This window comes from Miscanthus floridulus, chromosome 8, assembly GCF_019320115.1.
Source record: "Miscanthus floridulus cultivar M001 chromosome 8, ASM1932011v1, whole genome shotgun sequence".
In the NCBI taxonomy this organism is placed as follows: Eukaryota; Viridiplantae; Streptophyta; class Magnoliopsida; order Poales; family Poaceae; genus Miscanthus; species Miscanthus floridulus.
Genome location: NC_089587.1, coordinates 82,509,278 through 82,530,010, shown reverse-complemented (window position 1 = coordinate 82,530,010; position 20,733 = coordinate 82,509,278). Strand labels below are relative to the sequence as shown.

The following is a 20,733-nucleotide window of genomic DNA, read 5'->3' as shown; positions in this document are numbered from 1 at the left end:
ACAATGTAGAATAGGTAAGATAAATATTTCGTGCAAGGTTTGGACCAAGAATTTTTTTTTTCTAGACAACAGAATCTGTGCCGCCCTGTCCATTAAGGCTTATAAGCGGACCAAAATCCAGCAGGCTCAGACCAGGCCCATGGGCTATAGGCTGGCTTAATTTGCTTAGGTCTAGGATTTACAACCAATAATGCCTTATATGAAACACTTTTAAACTCTGAATCCTTACATTTTAGGATAGAGGGAGTAATATATCTTCTCTTTATGCAAACAATCTGCTTACGTTCGATTTCCATTTACCATTACCATTACAGTACATATTTTACCAGATCGCCTTGTGGAAACATTGGACCTGCATACTACAACATCCAAAGCAAAGTAGTAGTGAAAATTAAATGTTCGGCCGCTAATCGTACCCTGTCTACCTGAACTACTTTATTTCTTATATTAATTCTGCATGCATATAGTACTACGTACTAGTAATAACTAACTTGACGCCAGATTCTACATAAACTGGCCTTGCTTGAAACCTGAATAATACATGTCACTGGCTTGGTTCTTTGTTGCACAACTAATCGCCTTCAGGGAAACGACGATGACAGGGTACTTGGTCTTCACTTTCTGGAGGTGCACTGCGACGTTCTTGGCATACAGCTCGAAGAGATCGTCGAGTACGTGCTCGCCGAAGTGGTGCGCGATGAGGGGCCCGATCACGGCCCTGATGGACTTAGCGACGTTGACGCCGCTCTGGACGCCATCGAGCACGAGGTCGCCGTCGTCCTCCGTATCGTCGTGCGGATCCCAATTGGACTCAAAGAGCTGGATGTGGGTGACGTCGAATGCCTGGCTCTGCCTAATCACGTCCCTCACTTCGTCCACAGACGGGGCGTAGAACGGCAGGTTGAAGGAGTCCAGTTTCTCCTTCTCCACACGGCCCTGTGCCATGCATGCAAATGCAATACATCAGCAAGCTAGGGTTCATCGGTTCAGTTCAGGATTTCCTTTGATGGATGATGTTGCACAAGACAAGAGAAGAAAACAGAGCAGACCTCTTTGACGAGGGACTGAAGAGCCTGCCCGAGGAGGCCCCACATGTAGCTGACCTCGCCACGGAGCACGTCCTTGTTCTTCCTGCCGATGAACGCCAGCAACATCTGGCCACCGGACACGAGCTCCCTGTGGCGCAGCCTGAGGAACAGCGAGAAGTCCTCCTGGAACTGCCTCCGGTACAGCGCCACCACCGCCGGCGGCGTGGTCTCCCAGATGTACATGTTGCCCTCGTTGAGGACGGCGCCTCCCGCGAGCTCGTCGGGGACCTTGGAGCGCCACATGAGGCAGTAGGAGGAGTGGAAGAGATGCACGCAGCGGTCCGGGAACAGCCGGGTGTAGAAGGAGCCTGGCAGCCCGGCGACGTAGTACGGCGGCAGCGCGTCCCCCTTGTCCTTGACGGCCAGCTTCTTGAACAGCTCCAGCGACTGGAACACGAGGTTGAAGTCGTTCCCGGGCAGGTCGTTCAGGAAGAACTGCACGTGCGTCGCCGGGGGCTGGCTGCAGCCGGCGGCGGCCATCGCCAGATCCTCTCGGCGGTCGGCGACCGCTCCGAGCACCTCGGAGACGACGAGCAGCGTGTTGGGCCCCGACGAGCAGCCGAGGTCCGCGACGACCATGGCACCGCCGCTGGAGGAGAGCGACGACGCGTGCGCCGCCGCCACGGCCTTGTGTAGCACCGGCCTCGTCTTCAGTATGGACTTCTCCTGAGGAACATGTATAAGCGAGTGTTGAGACGAACATGCATATGCATACAGGTCCTCAGTCATGCGGATGCAACATGAGCAGATCGGCAGAGATATGCATGATGTAGAAGAAGAAGCACAGGTACAGTACCTGAAGCCTGGAGTTGGAGGCGTAGCTGTCCTCGCCGTCGCCCCGGCTCATGTGGAGGTCGCGCTCTACCTTCATGGCTACTAGCTTCACTAACGCCAGGTGCTGTTTCTGATGAGTGAGAAGCTTGCTTGCTTATCACTCTGCTGTGGTAGTTTGCATTGCAGAGCAGGAGAGGGAGGGGGCTTCTCAATTTATAGGCCCAGCCTGCCAATCAGCACTCATGAGCACAAGCTGAATATTAACACTGATCTGCTGCACTTAACTAACCCAAACTGACGTTGCTTTAGGGTTTAGCTTTTCTCTCCCGGTGTCCATCCTACGTGTCTGGCGTTCAAATCACAGGGCAGCTTCGTCATGCCTTCCATTAATCACCTGGACCCCTTTCTCATTGGACGTTGGTGGTGTCTCAGTTCCAACCCAATCATATCATTATCATATATTCACCAGCATGTGCATATTAGTCACAAACTCAAAAAATATTTTATATATGACGATCAATAGAATCCACACAGGCGTGTTTAATGTGCAGTTCCTTGCCGTCGTATAGTAAATGTACATGTCGCAACGCGTTGACGAGCCGTGTGTGAACAGGAAATGGCATTGGTCCTTTAGGACTGACCATAATCGGGCGATCAATCTGAACCACTTATAATAAGATAAAGTGGTGGTGTGATGCAGATGTTAAACAGAGAAGCGATTTTTTTTTCAAGTGCATTTTCTTTACTTACCATAATGCACTTATACGTCCCTCTCTACGATCCCTTATTGGCCCGGCTCACAAACCATATATAGCAATGGTACAAAGTATGATTCTAAGCGCACGCATCAAGAGCAGGTATTACATCCCTTCCCTATCCCATCGAGAAAGAGAATTAACGAATCCTAAGATAGACAGGGAGAGAAATGCAAGGCCAGAGGCCACTCTTCCTCTGGGTTTTCGCGAGAGAACCAAATCTAAGTTGGTGAAGATCATGATTTGGGCTGGCGTAGCAGTTCCAATATGTATTGAAACAAATGACACGATTGTTTGACAAATCTCCAAGCCGCAAATCGTCTAGGTACGGTGTCATGTGATGAAATAAGTAAATTATGTTACAACATACATGCACATTTTTATAGAAAAGAAAAAAGACTGATGAACAGCTGTGTGGTTTCTAAAAAAAAATCCCCCGCAAACACCAGTAACAGTATATATTGAATGATAGGTATACATATTGAACAGTAGCAAAGGCTCTCATCAGCTTCTTGGAATTTTAGATGCATGGATAGTGGACGTGTTTTTTTTTCACTAAACGGTGAACAACGCCAAAAAACACTTGAACAACATGTTTTTTAGAACTCTTTTACAGTGGTGGGGTACTTCTTGGTTCCTCTTGGTCCCTAAACAATTAATTAGCGCTAATTAATTTTATGAGTGAAAGGTTAGTATTGTAATTGCGGCCCCCTCCCTCTCCCACGCAACAGCCCACGCACGAACCCCTAGCCCCCACGCCGAAGGGGTACGCGAGGCTGTCGTGCACCTGCAGTCACCGTAGCCCGAGCCGGCGCCGCCACTCCCATGCCCTTGCTCGGCGCCGCCGCTGTCGCCTGCCGCCACCGTCGCAAGAGAGGCCGGTCGGAGGCCGTCGGTCTTCTCTCCTCCCTGAAGCCCCCGCCAGACGCAAGCGGCTCCTGCGCCCTTGCCTAGCGCAAAGGCGGGCCAGCATCGTGTACGAGTTCGCCTCCGACGACATCCCCCTATCAGATTTTACCAGCCCTCGCCACATCACCCTCGCCATCGTGCAGCGCCGCCGCCGTCGGCCGGCCGTCGCTCTCCCTCCTCCCTGGGCCCGAAAGGTTTGTAACCATTTCTTAAAGCTAGTAAACTCACCCCTCATCTCAAGAGTTAACTCTCTTGACTTGAGAACGAGGAAGGGTTGAAACGCCCTAAGCCTTAGTGGCTAACCTCTGGACGTAGGCAAGCCTTGGTGGCGAGCCGAACCATGGGATAAATCATTGTGTCTCTTGTGCTTGATTTACATTACTTGCATGTCATATTGTTGTTGTGGTGATTTCTAGGGTTTCTAGTCGATCTACTTGTGTGTGGTGTTCCTACTACTTCCAGCTCTCGATCTGTGACTACCATACCTGCAGTAAGCTGAGAAATTTCTCCGATCTAAGTTTCCGTTCACTGATTTTGAATTGTGACTCAAAGTTGTCTACAGTTGTGGCAGTGCCGCTGTTCTGGCCCGGCAGTGCCGCAGTTCGGCAGTGTCGCCCGTTAGAGCGGCAGTGCCGCATGGTGAAATTGATAAAAGTTTAAGTGTTTATTTTGACAGGCCTATTCACCCTTCTCTAGGCCAACCAAAGATCCTACAGATATGGGGCGATGGAATACTAAAAATCATGTAGAGTATATGATAAATTCGTCATAACTAGGTAAGGATTATAGGATATGTGTATTTATCTATATCTATATCTATATCTATATCTATATCTATATCTATATCTATATCTATATCTATATCTATATCTATATCTATATCTATATCTAATAATGAAGAGTCAAAATTTTAGTCCATTTAATGGAAACGGGGATCCCGATCTTCCATCAGGTAGAGGTAACTATCGTTGTGGCGGAGAATGACACACCGATCCGGCTTCAGATCGAAAGATCGAACCCTGTAATCTTAGCACCACAACTCCTCTGGTTATCAACCAAGACACGGATCCGGTTGACCTCGCTAAGAAGGATAATCTCTACCTGCGCAATGAACAACACAAGCAAGAACAAGAAAGAAAGCAACCAAATTGCAGATGAATGATTAATCTCACGAAGTTGGGGTCTCACAAACCGATGAACGGCGAAACTGTTCTTGACTGATTAATCTAAGCAATACCCAAAACCTAATAGCGGCGGCGGTGTATGATTATAAAGGTCTTAGGGTCATCGCCTACCCTGGATGCGCCCCCTAATGGGCCCAAACACGATACACGGTCCAACGGACCAAAAGACGGTGTCGCAGCACCCTGGTAGATTCTGGATGCTGACTTATTTCAACGATTCCCGTTGATTCTAAAGGGATTTTGATGTGAGACCACTTGGATTAGCTTCCTTATCAAATTATCTTTCCAACCATATGTGGATCATCAAAAATGAAGTCCGGATGCGTCCTGGGTGACCAGTTTAAGGGAGACTGGTCCTAGAGGCCGAGATAGACTCGAAATCATGTTGGATCGGCCTCCGGTTTCTGTTGGACGTCCTTGCTGGTCATCATCGCCTCCACCACGTCCACTAAGTCCCTCATGACCCTCTCCATTGTTCCTAAGCAAGATAACATCATTAGGTAGTAGTCTATTCTCAAAAGTATGAAAAGGATCGCTTAAGAACGAGCTCACCTCTAAATTGAGTTGACGCATTCGAGCCCGGGTCATTGGACCTTGCATGACGGTTGGAGGATCAGCGGGTACATCCGAAGTGGGTACATCCGAAGGAGTGATGTCCTCATCATTCTCCCCTCTTTAATTTGAGTCGTCCTCGACTCAAGCTCATCTTCTTCTCCCAAATAAGGCTTCAAATCTGCAATGTTAAAGGTGGGACTAACCCCGAACTCGGGTGGCAACTCAAGTTTGTAGGCATTTTTATTTATTTTCTCAATTATCTTATAAGGACCAGCTGCTCTTGGCATTAATTTAGACTTACGCAGCTCAGGAAATCTATCTTTTCTCAAATATAACCAAACTAAATCACCCGGTTTAAGTTTAATTTCTTTTCTACCTTTACTACCAGGAATTCTATACTTTTCATTCATTCTTTCAATATTTGCTTTAGTTGTTTCGTGCAACTTACGAATGAATTCAGCATGCTCTCTAGCATCACTATGTGTTCTCTCAGTGGTAGGTAAAGGCAAAAGATCAATAGGAGCGCGAGGGTTAAACCCATACACTATCTGAAAAGGACTTACCTTGGTGGTGGAATATTCCACCCTGTTATATACAAACTCTACAAGCGGCAAACACTCTTCCCACATCTTCAAATTGCGCTTCAAAATTGCTCTCAACATGGTGGACAATGTTCAATTCACCACCTCAGTTTGTCCATCAGTTTGGGGATGACATGTTGTAGAAAACAGCAGCTTGGTCCCCAATTTATTCCACAAAGTGCGCCATAAATGACTCAAGAATTTTGCATCGCGATCTGAAACAATAGTAGAAGGCATACCATGCAAGCGAACGATTTCTTGAAAGAAAAGGTCAGCAATATGAACAACATCGTCGCTCTTATGACAAGGAATAAAATGTGCCATCTTAGAAAAACGATCAACCACCACAAAAATACTATCCCTCCCCCTTTTAGTCCTTGGCAAACCCAACATAAAATCCATAGATATATTGGCTCAAGGAGTAGAAGGAACAGGAAGAGGCATAAACAAACCATGTGGGTTCAACCGCGACTTAGCTTTTTGACATGTGGTGCACCGAGCCACGTACCGTTCTACATCTCGCCTCATCCTAGGCCAAAAGAAATGTGTGGACATCACCTCCTCTGTCTTCTTAGCTCTAAAATGTCCCATCAATGCACCTCCATGTGCCTCCTGCAACAACAAAAAATGAACAAAGCCAACTGGAATGCATAGGCGGTTAGCTCCAAACAAAAACCCATCATTGATCATAAACTTATTCCATGTATGTCCCTCTCTACAATTTAGCAACACATCCTTAAAATCAGGATCAAGCACATATTATTCTTTTACTGATTCAAGCCCAAAAATCCGATAATCAAGTTGGGACAGCAATGTATATCGTATAGACAAAGCATCAGCAATCACATTATCCTTCCCTTTCTTGTGTTTGATAATATAAAGAAAAGATTCAATAAATTTAACCCATTTAGCATGCCTACGATTCAGTTTATATTGAGAGCGAAGATACTTAAGTGATTCATGATCAGAATGAATAACAAATTCTTTAGGCCACAAATAATGACGCCACATCTCTAAAGAACGGTCAAAGGCATACAATTCCTTATCATATATGGAATAATTCAGAACAGGACCATGCAATTTTTCACTAAAGTAAGCAATGGGTTTACCATCTTGCATCAAAACGCCCCCAATGCCAACTCCACTAGCATCACATTGTAGCTCAAAAGTCTTACCAAAATTTGGAAGTTGCAGCAATGGTGCGTGTGTGAGCTTGTCCTTCAAAGTGTCAAAGGACTGCTCATGTGCCTTTCCCCAATGAATTATCACCCCTTTCTTCGTCAACTCATGCAACGGGGCAGCAAAGGTGTTGAAATCTTTGATGAAGCGGCGGTAGAATCCTGCAAGACCAAGAAAGCTCCTCACCTGTGTGACGGTTTGGGGAACCGGCCAGCTATTTATGGCTTCAATTTTCATCTCGTCCACCTCAATTCCCTATGGAGTTACAACATAGCCAAGAAAAGAAACTCGATCCATGCAAAAGATGCACTTCTCAAGGTTACCAAATAAACGTGCATCACGTAAAGCATTAAAAACAGCACGTAAGTGATCCATATATTCATCAAAAGACCTGCTATAAATTAATATATCATCAAAGTAAACTACCACAAAACGACCAATAAAAGCTCTAAAAACCTCATTCATTAAGCACATGAAAGTGCTAGGTGCATTGGTTAAACCAAAAGGCATTACTAACCACTCATACAACCCAAATTTGGTTTTAAACACGGTTTTTTATTCATCTCCAAGTTTCATTCTAATTTGGTGGTAGCCACTTTGCAAGTCAATCTTGGTGAAAATTATAGAACCACACAACTCATCAAGCATGTCGTCTAGCCTAGGAATAGGATGACGATACCGAATAATAATATTATTGATGGCTCTACAATCAACACACATACGCCAAGTTCCATCTTTCTTCGGAACCAAAAGTATAGGAACAATACAAGGACTAAAGCTTTCACGTACATACCCATGGTCCAAAAGGTCTTGGACTTACTGTTGAATTTTCTTAGTCTCTTCGGGATTGGTTCGATAGGCAACTCGGTTGGGCAAGGTTGCTCCCGGAATCAAATCAATTTAATGCTCTATCCCTCTCATAGATGGCAGCCCCGGGGGTATCTCAGCTGGAAAAATATCCTCATACTCCTGCAAAAGGTTAGTGACAGCAGGAGGCACCGAGCTAACAATATCATCAAGCAAAAACATAGCTCGTTTGCATACCAAAGCATATCAAATATCATCATCAGAAATTTCAGCAAAGTCACATTTTGTTGCAAGCATAACACCACCCTTCAATGTAATCCCCTCGGCCTTAGAATTAGATGTAGACTTATCCTTTTTAGGTGGGAGAATAGAATTAGCAACTTGCTGATTTTTAGATTGAACATCATTCAAACTAGCAGCGTGTTCTCTATCAGCTTGTACAATTTGAGCAGGGGTCAAAGGTACCAAAGTAATTTTCTTTCCTTTATACACAAAAGTATATTTATTACTTCTACCATGGTATGTAGCATCATTATCATGTTCCCAAGGATGACCCAATAAGAGTGAACAAGCTTGCACAGGTACCACATCACAATCAACAGAATCAACATAAGAACCAATGGAAAATGAAACTCTGCAAGTTTGTGTTACTTTTGCTTTTCTAGAATCATTTAGCCACTGAATATGGTATGGACATAGGTGCGGGCGTGTGGTCAAGCCAAGCTTCTTGACCAAATCAGAACTCACCAAATTATTGCAGCTACCTCCATCAATAATGACACGTGCTTGATAGTTGCTAATAACAAAGAAAATCTAGAATAAGTTGTGGCGTTGTAGCTTCTCAGGTTGCTGTACTTGTGAGCCGAGCACCCGCTATACAATGATGCTCCTATAGGTCGCCGTGGCCTCATCACCAAGGACTTCGCCGTCCTCCTCATCTGCATCTTGGTCTTCTTCATCATCAATGTCGGAGGTGCTGATGTAACCATCTTCTGTAGCAATATATACCCGCTGACTTGGGTAGTCCTTCTGCACATGGCCAATGCCATGGCAGCGGTGGCACTGAATGCTCGAAGTGCGTCCCATCGATGCAACGGATGAGGCACTCTTGGTAGGCACCTGCAAAGAATTTTTACCTGAATCTGAAAGTCATGCGGGAGGTGCCTTAGGTGTAGCGGAAACTCCAGAGGCTATTGGTCGTTTGCTCGCTGGTGGTGGTGGCCGAAGAGTGGTTGGCTTGGTCAGCCCCGAAGATGGTGCCGATCGTGGCGTGTAAGTGGTGCTGACCATGCTCTTGCTTTGCTATTCACACCCCTACAATTCCTTTTCTATAAGCATATCAAACTGAAACAACTAGTTGACAGTGTTAAATTCTTTATAATCAACAATGTCCTGAATCTCACGCCTCAAACCCGAATAAAAATGACAAATAGAATCTTCGTTCCCCTCAACAACACTACAACACATTAATCCCTTTTGGAGCTCACCATAGTAATCCTGTATAGATTTATCTCCTTGTTCTAAACGCATCAATTTCTTACGTAAGTCTCTATGATAAGGAGGTACAAACCGATCACACATAGCTACCTTAAGTTCTTCCCACGAACTAGGTAAAGCATCCTGTGCAGCTTGCCCATTCCACCAAATAATAGCAAAATCCTTAAACTCACTAGTAGCTTGTCGAACTCTATGATGCTCAGGCACAAGGTGGGTGCTAAACTTTTGTTCTACTGTCATCTTCCAATCAAGATATCCCTCAGCATCATAATAACCCAAAAAAGATGGTATTGTGAACTTAATCTTAGCATAAGGATCATCAGGGACACGGTGATTATTACCTTGATGGTGGTGGACACCACCCATACCTGTCGTGTTGCGACGAAGACATCGTCGTAATCTTGCTTGTCGGAAGGCTGCTCGATCTATGTTCCCACTGGCATCATGCACCATGTCTTCTGGTAAGAGACCATCGATGTTGCTGCCGGAGACGTCGTTATTGCCCGCCACAAAGGTTTCCAACTCAGTAACCTTGTTGGTTAGCGTGGAAATTCGTTTGTCCAATCTCTCCATGCTGTTGCCAATATTGAGTTCAATGAGTGCGTTAGTGACGGCCTTCCTAATGGCCTCATTCATCCTTTTTTGGGCATCCTCTACAACAGCTTGCAGTTGCTCTTGGTTGACACACTCGTTGAAACCCTTAGGATTATTATCTCTAGTCTGTTCGTCTCCTGCCATTGTAAACACAAAAATAGGAACAAATGGTGAAAGTTATCCCTACCAACTGACTACGTGGTTGCAGTTGTAGTGGTGTCACTTTTCACAGCAAGTGAAAGCGTCTTACCAAGCTCTTATAAAGTTCTTACTAACAAAAGCAGTGGGCGGTACAACCGGTTACTGGTTCGTGATCCCTGTGAGGCAGTGGTATCGAGATTACAAGGCCCTTTTTCTGTACTGATCTGAAGAGTTTGTGGAGCTTGGAAGACACACAAAGAATAATATGTATATCTAGCACATAAGTCAGTAATAGAAAGTAATGTTGAATTATAGTCCAAAGTACTTGTTCTTGTTACTGGTCTAAAATGTTCTAAGTACCAAGTGTGTAACAAACAAGTATGGTGGATAACAAGGTGACAGGGGTATGAAAAACAAGTATGGTGGATGGCAATAGCAACACAAATAAGAAACCAGACAGCACACGCTAACACAACTCACTTTGGCCTTCTCTATGTGCTCCTCTAGATATTGTTCCTCTTTTGCTCCTCTCTTTTTTCTATTTTTTTTGTTGTTGTTTTTTGGGAAATTTTGACTTTTTCTTTTTATTTTTTTGATATTTTTCCTTCACTTAGGAGCACAAAAGAAGTAACCACAAAAAATATGAGCCTAAACAAGTGAAAGACGTGGCCTATGGAAATTTTAGAAGACGTGCTCAAAAACGATAAAAAGCTTATGACCACGAAAAGAGGATCTTGTGACCAGTTTTTGACCAAATTAAAATTCTCCAACCCCAAAATTTCAAGGGATGGACGGATCTAAATTTTTTTTCTGATCGATTTTGATATATGGAACATCAAAATCCGAGTTCATATGCGAAAACTAGACCAATTTTAAGAATTGGCTCCGAATTAGAGGACAAAACAGAAATAATGTACGCAAAATTGGTCATGGAAGCAAAGATTTGATGGAAATGATAGAGGAAAACACATGAACTGGACTCTAACACGACCGAACCAGCAACAAGACCTCGACTAGGACACAAACTCAACACGACGGACTCTGAAACTGAAATATGCAAAGGCTATGGCATGGAAGGTTCTAGGACAGGAAAAAAAAGTATGACACTGGACTATGGGACGAATGCGAAACACTCCAAACTTGGGGATAAATATGAACCTGACGGTATACCTTAGCTCTGATACCACTTAATGGGAACGGGGATCCCGATCTTCCGTCAGGTAGTGATAACTATCGTTGTGGCGAAGAATGACACACCAATCCGGCTTCAGATCGAAAGATCGAACCCTACAATTTTAGCACCACAACTCCTCTGGTTATTGACTAACACACAAATCCGATTGACCTCACCAAGAAGGCTAATCCCTGCCTGCGCAACACAAGCAAGAACAAAAAAGAAAGCAACCAAATTGCAGATGATTGATTAATCTCACGAAGTTGTGGTCTCACAAACCGATGAACAGCAAAACTGTTCTTGACAGATTAATCTAAGCAAAACAAAAAACCTAATGATGGCAGCGGCGTATGATTATAAAGGTCTTAGGGTCGTCGTCTACCCTAGATGTGCCCCCTAATGGGTCCAAACACGATACACGGTCCAACGGACCAAAAGACAGTGTCGCAGCAACCTGATAGATTCTGGATGCTGACTTGTTTCGACGATTCCCATTGATTCTGATGGTATTTTGATGTGAGACCACTTATATTGGCTTCCTTATCAAATTATCTTTCCAACCATATGTGGATCATCGAAAACAGAGTCCGGATGCATCCTGGGTGACCAGTTTAAGACAGACTGGTCTTGTAGGCCGAGGCAGACTCGAACATGAGTTGCTTTGGGCCTCCACCTCGGGGACTCAAACCGAATTAGACTCGGGCCTCCTTCTTGACTTGGACACCCTTGTTGGCCTCCTACCCCTCCATACCATGTGCCAAACATGGTCATATGCATGGGTGTCATGTCCTCATCAGGCGGTGTTGAAGTCGGCGACGTAGAAGTTGATGTGCTCGATGCGAAAGTTGCTAGCCATGTCGAATTGCACTAAGAGGGTGATCTCTCCAAGCGATCATGATGCCCTACTAGGTACCACACCCTAGAAGGGGGAGTTAGAGGGAATGAGGTCTTCTACTCCAAGGCCTAGCTCCTTTAGGGTTCCGGCGAAGAGGAGGTTCAGGGCGCTTCCGTCGTCGATGAGTACTTTCCTAAAGAGTACTTTCTTGATGGTTGCCCTATGTAAGGGATGTCTGCCCACTGGTTGGCCCTGCTAAAGGTGATGGGGACCTCAGACAAGGGGCGATAGCTGGGGTCGGCGATAGCATCTTCTGTGTTGACGACGAGCACCCGACGGGCGGTGAGTTTTCGATCTCTTCTGCTCTTAGAGGTGGGGAGGCCCCAAAGATAGTGGCGACCACTTTGTCATGATCCTGGAAGGTGTTATTGTTGCCCCCAGGTTGTCGGTGACCTCTGGCTCCGTCGTCATTGTCGTCGTCCTTTTTTTTGGCCTGGAACTCCTTAGCTAAGCCAAGACAGTCCTTCATATTGTGCTTGCTGTTCTTGTGGAGGGGATATGGGCCTTCAAGGATTTTCTTGTACTGCTCATCGTAGTTACATTTGGCGCGAGGTTCGTCAACGGCGATGATGATGTTGTCTGGTCGACGACGAAGATACTGACCAGCTTTAGATCCTTTTGGCCAATCACGACCACTGTCCTGATGGTGGTCGCAGTCGTCTCAGCTGCGGTCACTGTGGCGTCGTTCGTCGGGGCACTCGTTGCTGCGTTGAGTTGGGCGGTGAGTGCCCGCTTCCACGTTGAAGCAGACTTTGGCCTCTTTAGAGTTGGCATATTGATCGGCGGTCGTGATCACCTCGCCAATCCGCTTTGGCGGCTTACAATTGAATTTGGAGCGGAGGTCGCGGTGATGGAGTCCTCTGATAAAGGCGGTGATGACTTCTGCTTCCGTGATGTTAGGAATAGAATTCCTCATCTCGAAAAATTGTCTGATTTTACTATGGAGGAGCTCAGACAGTTTCTGATAAATGTGATTCAGATCATGCTTGGTGCCCAGCCGAGTACACGTAGCCATGTAATTGTCGGTGAAGACCTTCTTCAAGTGTTCCCAAGATTCGATGGAATCTGGGGCGAGGCACGTGAGCCACTTCATTGTGGTCGGTGTGAGCATGATGGAAAGATAGTTCGCCATTACACTGGTATCTCCAAACGCGGCACGCACAGCGGTGGCATATGCTTGTAGCCACCATGTGGGGTTCATCCGCCCCTCGCAGGGCTCGACCTCAGTGATTTTAAAACCACGGGGCCACTGGAGTGTTCGGAGTAACCTCAACAACGTGGACGTAGGCAAGCCTTGGTGGCGAGCTGAACCACGAGATAAATCATTGTGTCTCTTGTGCTTGATTTATATTACTTGCATGTCATATTGTTGTTGAGGTGATTTCTAGGGTTTCTAGTCGATCTACTTGTGTGCGGTGTTCTTACTACTTCCAGCTCTCTATCTGTGACTATCATACCTACAGTAAGCTAAGAAATTTCTTCGATTTAAGTTTCCGTTCACTGATTTTGAACTGTGACTTGAAGTTGTCTGCAGGTATGGCAGTGCCGCTGTTCTGTCCCGGCAGTGCCGCAGTTCGGCGGTGTCGCCCGTCAGAGCGGCAGTGCCGTAGGGTGAAATTGATAAAAGTTTGAGTGTTTATTTTGACAGGCCTATTCACCCCCCTCAAGGCCAACCAAAGATTCCACAGATATGGGGCGATGGAATACTAAAAAGCATGTAGAGTATATGATAAATTCGTCATAACTAGGTAAGGATTATAGGATATATGTATTTATCTTTATCTATATCTATATCTAATAATAAAGAGGCAAAATTTCAGTCCATTTTTTTGTTACCCATTTTTTTTTGTATAGCCTCCTCTAACTAATTCCGTGAATGTGAAAACTATTAATGTTCGTCTCTCTACAACTTCTTTTGTTTTCTTTCTATACCTAATAATAAAGAGGCAAAATTTCAACCCATTTTTTGTACCCATTTTTTTTGGTATGACCTCCTCTAACTAACTTTGTAAATGTGAAAACTATTAATTTTCGTCTCTCTACAACTTCTTATGTTTTCTATATATAATATCATATGTAGGCCTTTTTGAGGTAACCTGAATAGGTACGAATTCAAATCATAATCCAAATAGATCCTTTCAAGTCCTGAGTAAACTTCGGTAAGAATCCTAATCCTATTCTACTCTCTATTTTTTCTATATTTATGGCCAAAATTTCTGCAATATAATTATTTTCACCCAGCTCTAATCCCCTTCCACTTTTAGATCTATTGTTCGATTATGTCCCCCTATCCTTTTTTCTTAGTCCATGTCCCGTTCAGTTTGGGTCTAATCAATATTAATTTTCTTTCCTCCGTTCCTTTGGGTGCACTTCAGTTTTCGTTTGATTTTTTTTGTTGGCCTTCCGTCCAATTTCTTTATTTATGATTTCTTTTGTTTTTTCTTTTGCATCCGTGACCCTCTTAGGTGATTTTTTTTCCTGGACTTTTTTTATAAAAATAATTATTATGGACCTTTCAACTGTTGATTTTCTCTAAGACAAATTTTCTGCTACCAAGTTGTTAACGTAAGTTTGATCAGAAACATATTCTTATTGAAACCTGGTTTATCAGGTGATTCAACTAATCAAAATGTGAATAGAAAATTTAAATAGTTTATTGTCTAATCTAGTCTAAAAAAATGTATCTATGCGATAAGCGACGAGGCTAGCATGTGAAAACTCAAGTAAGTTTTCCATTATAATCATAAGTATTGTAAACATGTCAGCAACACGTACTCCTTGTTGACTTTAATTATAGAGATTAAAATTAGTTTTTTACGGTCTTCAAACGTCCCAAAAATCAATATTTAACTATAGCAGTGTAATAAATAGGGGGCTATGGACATTTAGCGGCTAGTCTATCTTAAGGCTAAGAGTCAGCTATAGCGGACTATAACAGATTGAAATAGCTAAACTAAACATGAGCACAAATAGCGGTGTAATTTGTTTTTTCTTGAACTATAACAACACATGGATAGAATCAAAAAATAAAGTTATAGTATATTTACGTCTAAATATTTATGTGGTTTGCAATAGAAGAAAAAATATATCAAAATTGTATTTTAATTCAGACTTAACAATACATTGTCATATTGTTGCCTGATATTAACTTATACTTTGGATGTCATGGCCATCACGAAATAAATTATAGCTTTTAAATTTTATAAATGGTGAAACATAAATAATACCACCCTATAGATCGTCTTGGATATTTTAGATACATAGTTTTTACTATACACAGAGATATACGAAATGTCTAGATACATAGTAAAGGTAATATATCTATAGAAGACAACAAATGACACATAAGTCCTTTGCACGGAGATATTTACTAGTCTAATATTAAAGGGAGAAAAGTTTCTTCATATGTCATTCCTCATAACCATCCGATGGGAATCTGATGGATCCAATATCTCTTGTACCCGTACGGGTTGGTGTCAAGCAACGGTGTGTGGTCCGATACTCTGATTCCAAAATGAATTGGAATACAAGGCGTTTTTCTAGTCCCTCCCTCTTTCCCTTGCCTATATGGATTAGAGAAGAGTGTTACGTTATTCGGACAAAGTCCGATTCCAAACAAACGCTTGACGTGATTAATTATTGGACAAGTCTGTAAGGCCCTAGTACCTCTCTCTCTATATATATATAGGGAGAGTATATTCAGTGGCCAGCTATAAAATAAGTTATTCTATAGCCACCACCATTTACGATAATTTTATATACTAATTTACGATAATATCAATACATATTTACGATAGTTGAGTTACTATAACACATAGGGATATTTACCATAACGTTATAGTAAACCACTTAGTAAGGAGTTACTATAATCTCATAAATTAATATAGTAATTATCGTAAGTCAAAGTGGCTACAAAATAAGTTATTTTGGAGCCAGGGTAATAGTTATATATATATATATATATATATATATATATATATATATATATATATATATATATATATATATATATATATATATATATATATATATATATATATAGGGAGAGGTTATTCAGTAGCCGGCTACAAAATAAGTTATTCTGTAGCCACCTCCATTTACTATAATTTTATATACTAATTTACCATAATATAAATACATATTTACGATAGTTGGGTTACTATAACACATGGGGATATTTACCATAACGTTATATTAAACCACTTAGTAAGGAGTTACTATAATCTCGTAAAATAACATAGTAATTATCGTAACTCAAGTGGCTACAGAATAAGTTATTCTGTAGCCAGCTACAGGATAGTAGTTATATATATATATATATATATATATATATATATATATATATATATATATATATATATATATATATATATATATATATGCCCGTTAGAGCAGTACACATGCAGACATATAGTACATATTTGATCTCAAGACAAATATATACTTAGATCGGTCAAGTATGTACTTGTAGTACATATGCTTGTCTAAGAGACTAGTAAGACCATGTGTGGAAGTATGTACGGATGGATGAACAGGTAATACTAGTAGCCAGGACCATTTGGTTACACACGCAAAAGGTACGTACAGGAGTACTAGACAGAGTACATGTATACTGACGATGCATGAGCGGGTGTACGTTTTACATGTGTATCGGTAAGTTGTTAATCATGCATTTAATTATGTGCGTGCCGTGTGGTTGCCTTTGCTTGACACGGAGTGATGATGATCGTGAGCCGCACTATTCGCTTGATCATTTCTGTGGCTTATAAACCGGCTGATGATGTTTTGTTGTGAGAGAAAAATACTATATCATGACTGATAAGCATGGCTTGATACGATCAAGCGAACAGAGTTACATGCCCCCTAGGCCCTAGCTCAGATCACCAACCACTACCGGTACAGGAGCTTTGCCGAGTGCTAGGGGCACTCGGCAAAGCCCCAAAAACACTCGGCAAAGCGTTTGCCGATTGTTATACTCGGCAAACGATACTCGGCGTAGGTTTTAACGGCAAAGAGCTGTTTGCCGAGTGTCAATCGTTGGACACTCGGCAAAGACTATGCCGAGTCCAAAAATAAAACACTCGGCAAACATTTTTCGAGAAAAAAACAAGTCGCCGGCGGTACCACCACCACAACCGCCGGCCACCACCGCCACCACCACCGCCGGCCACAACCACCACGCCCCGATGCCGGCCACCACCACACCACGCCAGATCCGGGAGAGGGAGGGCCAGATCCTACCGGGAGAAGAAGAAGGGGAGGGGAGGGGCCGCCGCCATGGAGCCCACCGCCGCTGCGTTGCTCGCCGTGGACCCTGCCGCCGGAGGGGCTCCTAACCGTCAGATCCACGGATCCACCGCCATCGGGATCCAACCCACTGGATCCACCGCCGGAGGACACCTCTCTGTCGAATCCGCACCGTGGTGGATCCATCCCACCGGATCCGCGATGCCACCCACCGGTGGAGCCATGAAGGGAGGGGAGGAGGGACGAATCTGCACCGCCACCCGCTGCTCCACATCACCGGGAGGGGCCGAGCCGCCCTGCGCCATAGACGGGAGGGGCTAGGCTGCCTCGCAAGCGGCCGTGAAGGCCCCCCCCAGAGGGAGGGCGCGGGCGGGTGGATCTGAGGAGGAGGTAGGGGAGGAGGGAGGGGAGGGGGCGCCGTCGGGGGAAGAAGAATGGGGAGGGGAGACCGGGGCGCCCGCGGGAAGAAGAAGGGGGAGGGGAGGGGCGCCGCCGGGGGACGAAGAATGGGGAGGCCTCTTGAGGGGAGGGAGGGGAGGGGGGGGGGGGGCGCCGGAGAGGGAGGGGAGGGGTGACGACAGGGGAAGAAGGGGGAGGGGAGGGGCGTCTGCTGGGGCCGGTTAAAAAAGATTTTTTCCTTTGCCGAGTGTCCTAGATCTGGGCACTCGGCAAAGTTTTTTTTCATTAAAAGATTTTTTTTGCCTAGTGTCCTAGATCTAGGCACTCGGCAAAGTTTTTTGTTTCTTCTCCTTCTTTCCCAGAAAAAAGATTTTGTTTCTTTGCCTAGTGTCCTAGATCTGGGCACTCGGCAAAGTTTTTTTTTCATTTTTTTATCTTCTCCTTCTTCTCCAGAAAAAAAGATTTTTTTCCTTTGCCGAGTGTCCTAGATCTAGGCACTCGGCAAAGTTTTTTTTCTTCTCCTTATTTCTCAGAAAAAAAGATTTTACTTCTTTGTCGAGTGTAAAAAAAAAACACTCGGCAAACCCCATCTTTGCCGAGTGTTTTTTTTAATACTCGGCAAACCTCATCTTTATCGAGTGTTTTTTTTGCCGAGTGTTTTTAGAGCAGCACTCGGCAAAGAACTTATTTGCTGAGTGCCCAAGAGAATACACTCGGCAAATATAAAAACACTCAATAAATTTGACGTTTCTGGTAGTGAACCAACCTTGTCGTAGTCGTAGGTATAGCATCAGACCCATCACCAGGCACCCAACCCAACCGCTTTCTGTACGTACATGTTTCAACAGGCAGCTAGCCTTCCAGCGTGTCTGCGGACGACGTATATTTGCAAAAACACCCCCTCCGGTGGCATTGAATGAAGCGAGAAAGGAAAGCTGTCCTCTGGTGAGGCGACGGCAGCGGTGCGTGTTCTGAGACTAACACTGTCCTCTGGTGAGGCGACGACAACGGTGCGTGTTCTGAGACTAACACGACGGCAGAAGCGTCGTTGTACGGGACGTCGTCTCCTAGTGACGCGCGTGGGGATCTACCTGCGGCCAAACTTGGCGTGAGTTCCTCTTGCTCCGTGTGCGCGAGTTCTTCTCCATTGCCCTGTCGATTCGCAACAGCAACTCCTTCCCTCCCCAAATCTGTAGCGACCACAAGGCAGCGACGACGCATGAGCAGATGGTCAATCTGACTACGGCTTCCTCCATCAGCAAGTTCTATAGTCATCAATCTCGTTGTTTTGTTCCCTGTGAAGATCTGTTCTGACAAAAAAAAACTATTCTGACGAGATATGAATTGTTATTCCCCTGTCGGTTCTAAGATCAATTTTTTTTGCTATGTCTCAAAACTATTCTGCTGGAAAACTTCTTGTGATTCTTGGTGTTGAGTGGTAGAATATTTTTCTTTGTTCTTACAACTAGTTAGATTCAGAAAAATACTGATCATTGCTGTGTGCTCTGTGCCTGACGTGCTGTTTAATGGACGAGCAAGGTCACACCCATGTCACCTTGCTGTTTTCCTATAGAAAAACAAAAGAAGAAATACACCTGGAATACAATTATATGGACCCTATACAGGCAATAAGCATGTGAACCATCCATCTCTCGATGCTATATTTGGATTATGACGAGGAAGAAGACGTATGTTATATTTGATTTATGATGAAATATATTATATTGCATTATATATATAATATATATGATTTTTTTTGAGAACACGCTTATGCGCGTATTTCATTAAGAAGCTAAGAGTTTCGAAAACAAGGTAACAGAAACTTGGTAACAAAAACGTTACCAAGCCACCTAGCACTACTGGATCCAAAGGTAAGACACTACATTGTTACAAAAGATAGCTACCAGCACAGCGGCGCTCAAGCTGAAGCACGCGCGAGCAGCCTGGAAAGGTGGGCGTTCCCGGCCGCACACCACCTCTCCGCTTCCTCCTTGATCAACATGGCCAGCCTTGGCGGCGAGGTTGCACCAATTAGCAACACAATGGTATATATGATTGATATTCATAAATGATCATGGCAACATGCAACTATTAAACGGTTTGTGGACAGTAAATAGACAGTTGTACGAGCTGTCTGTTCAACCGTCTGGTCTGTGTTGTGAATTTCAAGAATTCACAGACAACAGTTTGTGTCTCCGTTGTACATGCCCTTATGCATGATGCAGATGCCGTCGTCACCCCTGCGACGCCAGCAAAATGACGCGGCCTCAGCTCGATCGCCCGGCGAAATCAATGAGCTATTAGTCCGCCACACGATCACGTGCAGACATATATATAGTACATATTTGATATCAAGACGAATCGTTAAATAAATAAATCTCCTAACCACAGGTCGTCTAGGTGAGGTCACACAACAAATTACACATTGTCTGCTGTAACACATGGACGTGTTTGTACGGTCTGGATCCCATCGATCAGATCCGATCCCGTCAGTATCCCAGGCCTTGTTTAGATGCCATCCAAATTCCAAGTTTTTTCACTTTCTCTATCACATCAATTTTTAGTCATTTGCATAGAGTATTAAATATAGGTAAAAAAATAATTAATTACACAGTTTAGTTGGAAATCACGAGATGAATCTTTTGAGCCTAGTTGGTCCATGATTGGACAATATTTACCAAATAAGACGAAAGTGGTACTATTCATCGGGTTAAAAAAAAAATTGCAAAGTGAACCAGGCCCCATTATTACTCCTGCTGCTGTCGTCTGTCGTGTTTATTTATCTCTCTCTCCCTCTCAGTACGTACATTACACGTGGCGTCCACGCGGTCGTGCAAACGACAAATATAATGTTTCACTCGCTGTCAAACAACAGAGGTAAAAAAAAAACATTCAACACACACACACACACAGAGATCCGATCCCGTCAGTATCCCATTATTTTCCACATGTTT

At 44.0% G+C, this 20,733-nt stretch overlaps 1 protein-coding gene across 1 annotated transcript; it reads right to left on the bottom strand.

Annotated features, from left to right (window-relative positions):
* Nucleotides 1-261: 261 nt before the first annotated feature.
* Nucleotides 262-1,979, bottom strand: LOC136472782 (anthranilate O-methyltransferase 2-like). Its single transcript, XM_066470487.1, has 3 exons — nucleotides 1,885-1,979; nucleotides 1,050-1,754; nucleotides 262-936 (listed from the first exon to the last, which is right to left on the bottom strand). Exons 1-3 carry the CDS (start codon nucleotides 1,957-1,959, stop codon nucleotides 505-507), a joined length of 1,212 nt encoding a protein of 403 aa, XP_066326584.1. The 5' UTR covers nucleotides 1,960-1,979; the 3' UTR covers nucleotides 262-504.
* Nucleotides 1,980-20,733: the final 18,754 nt, after the last annotated feature.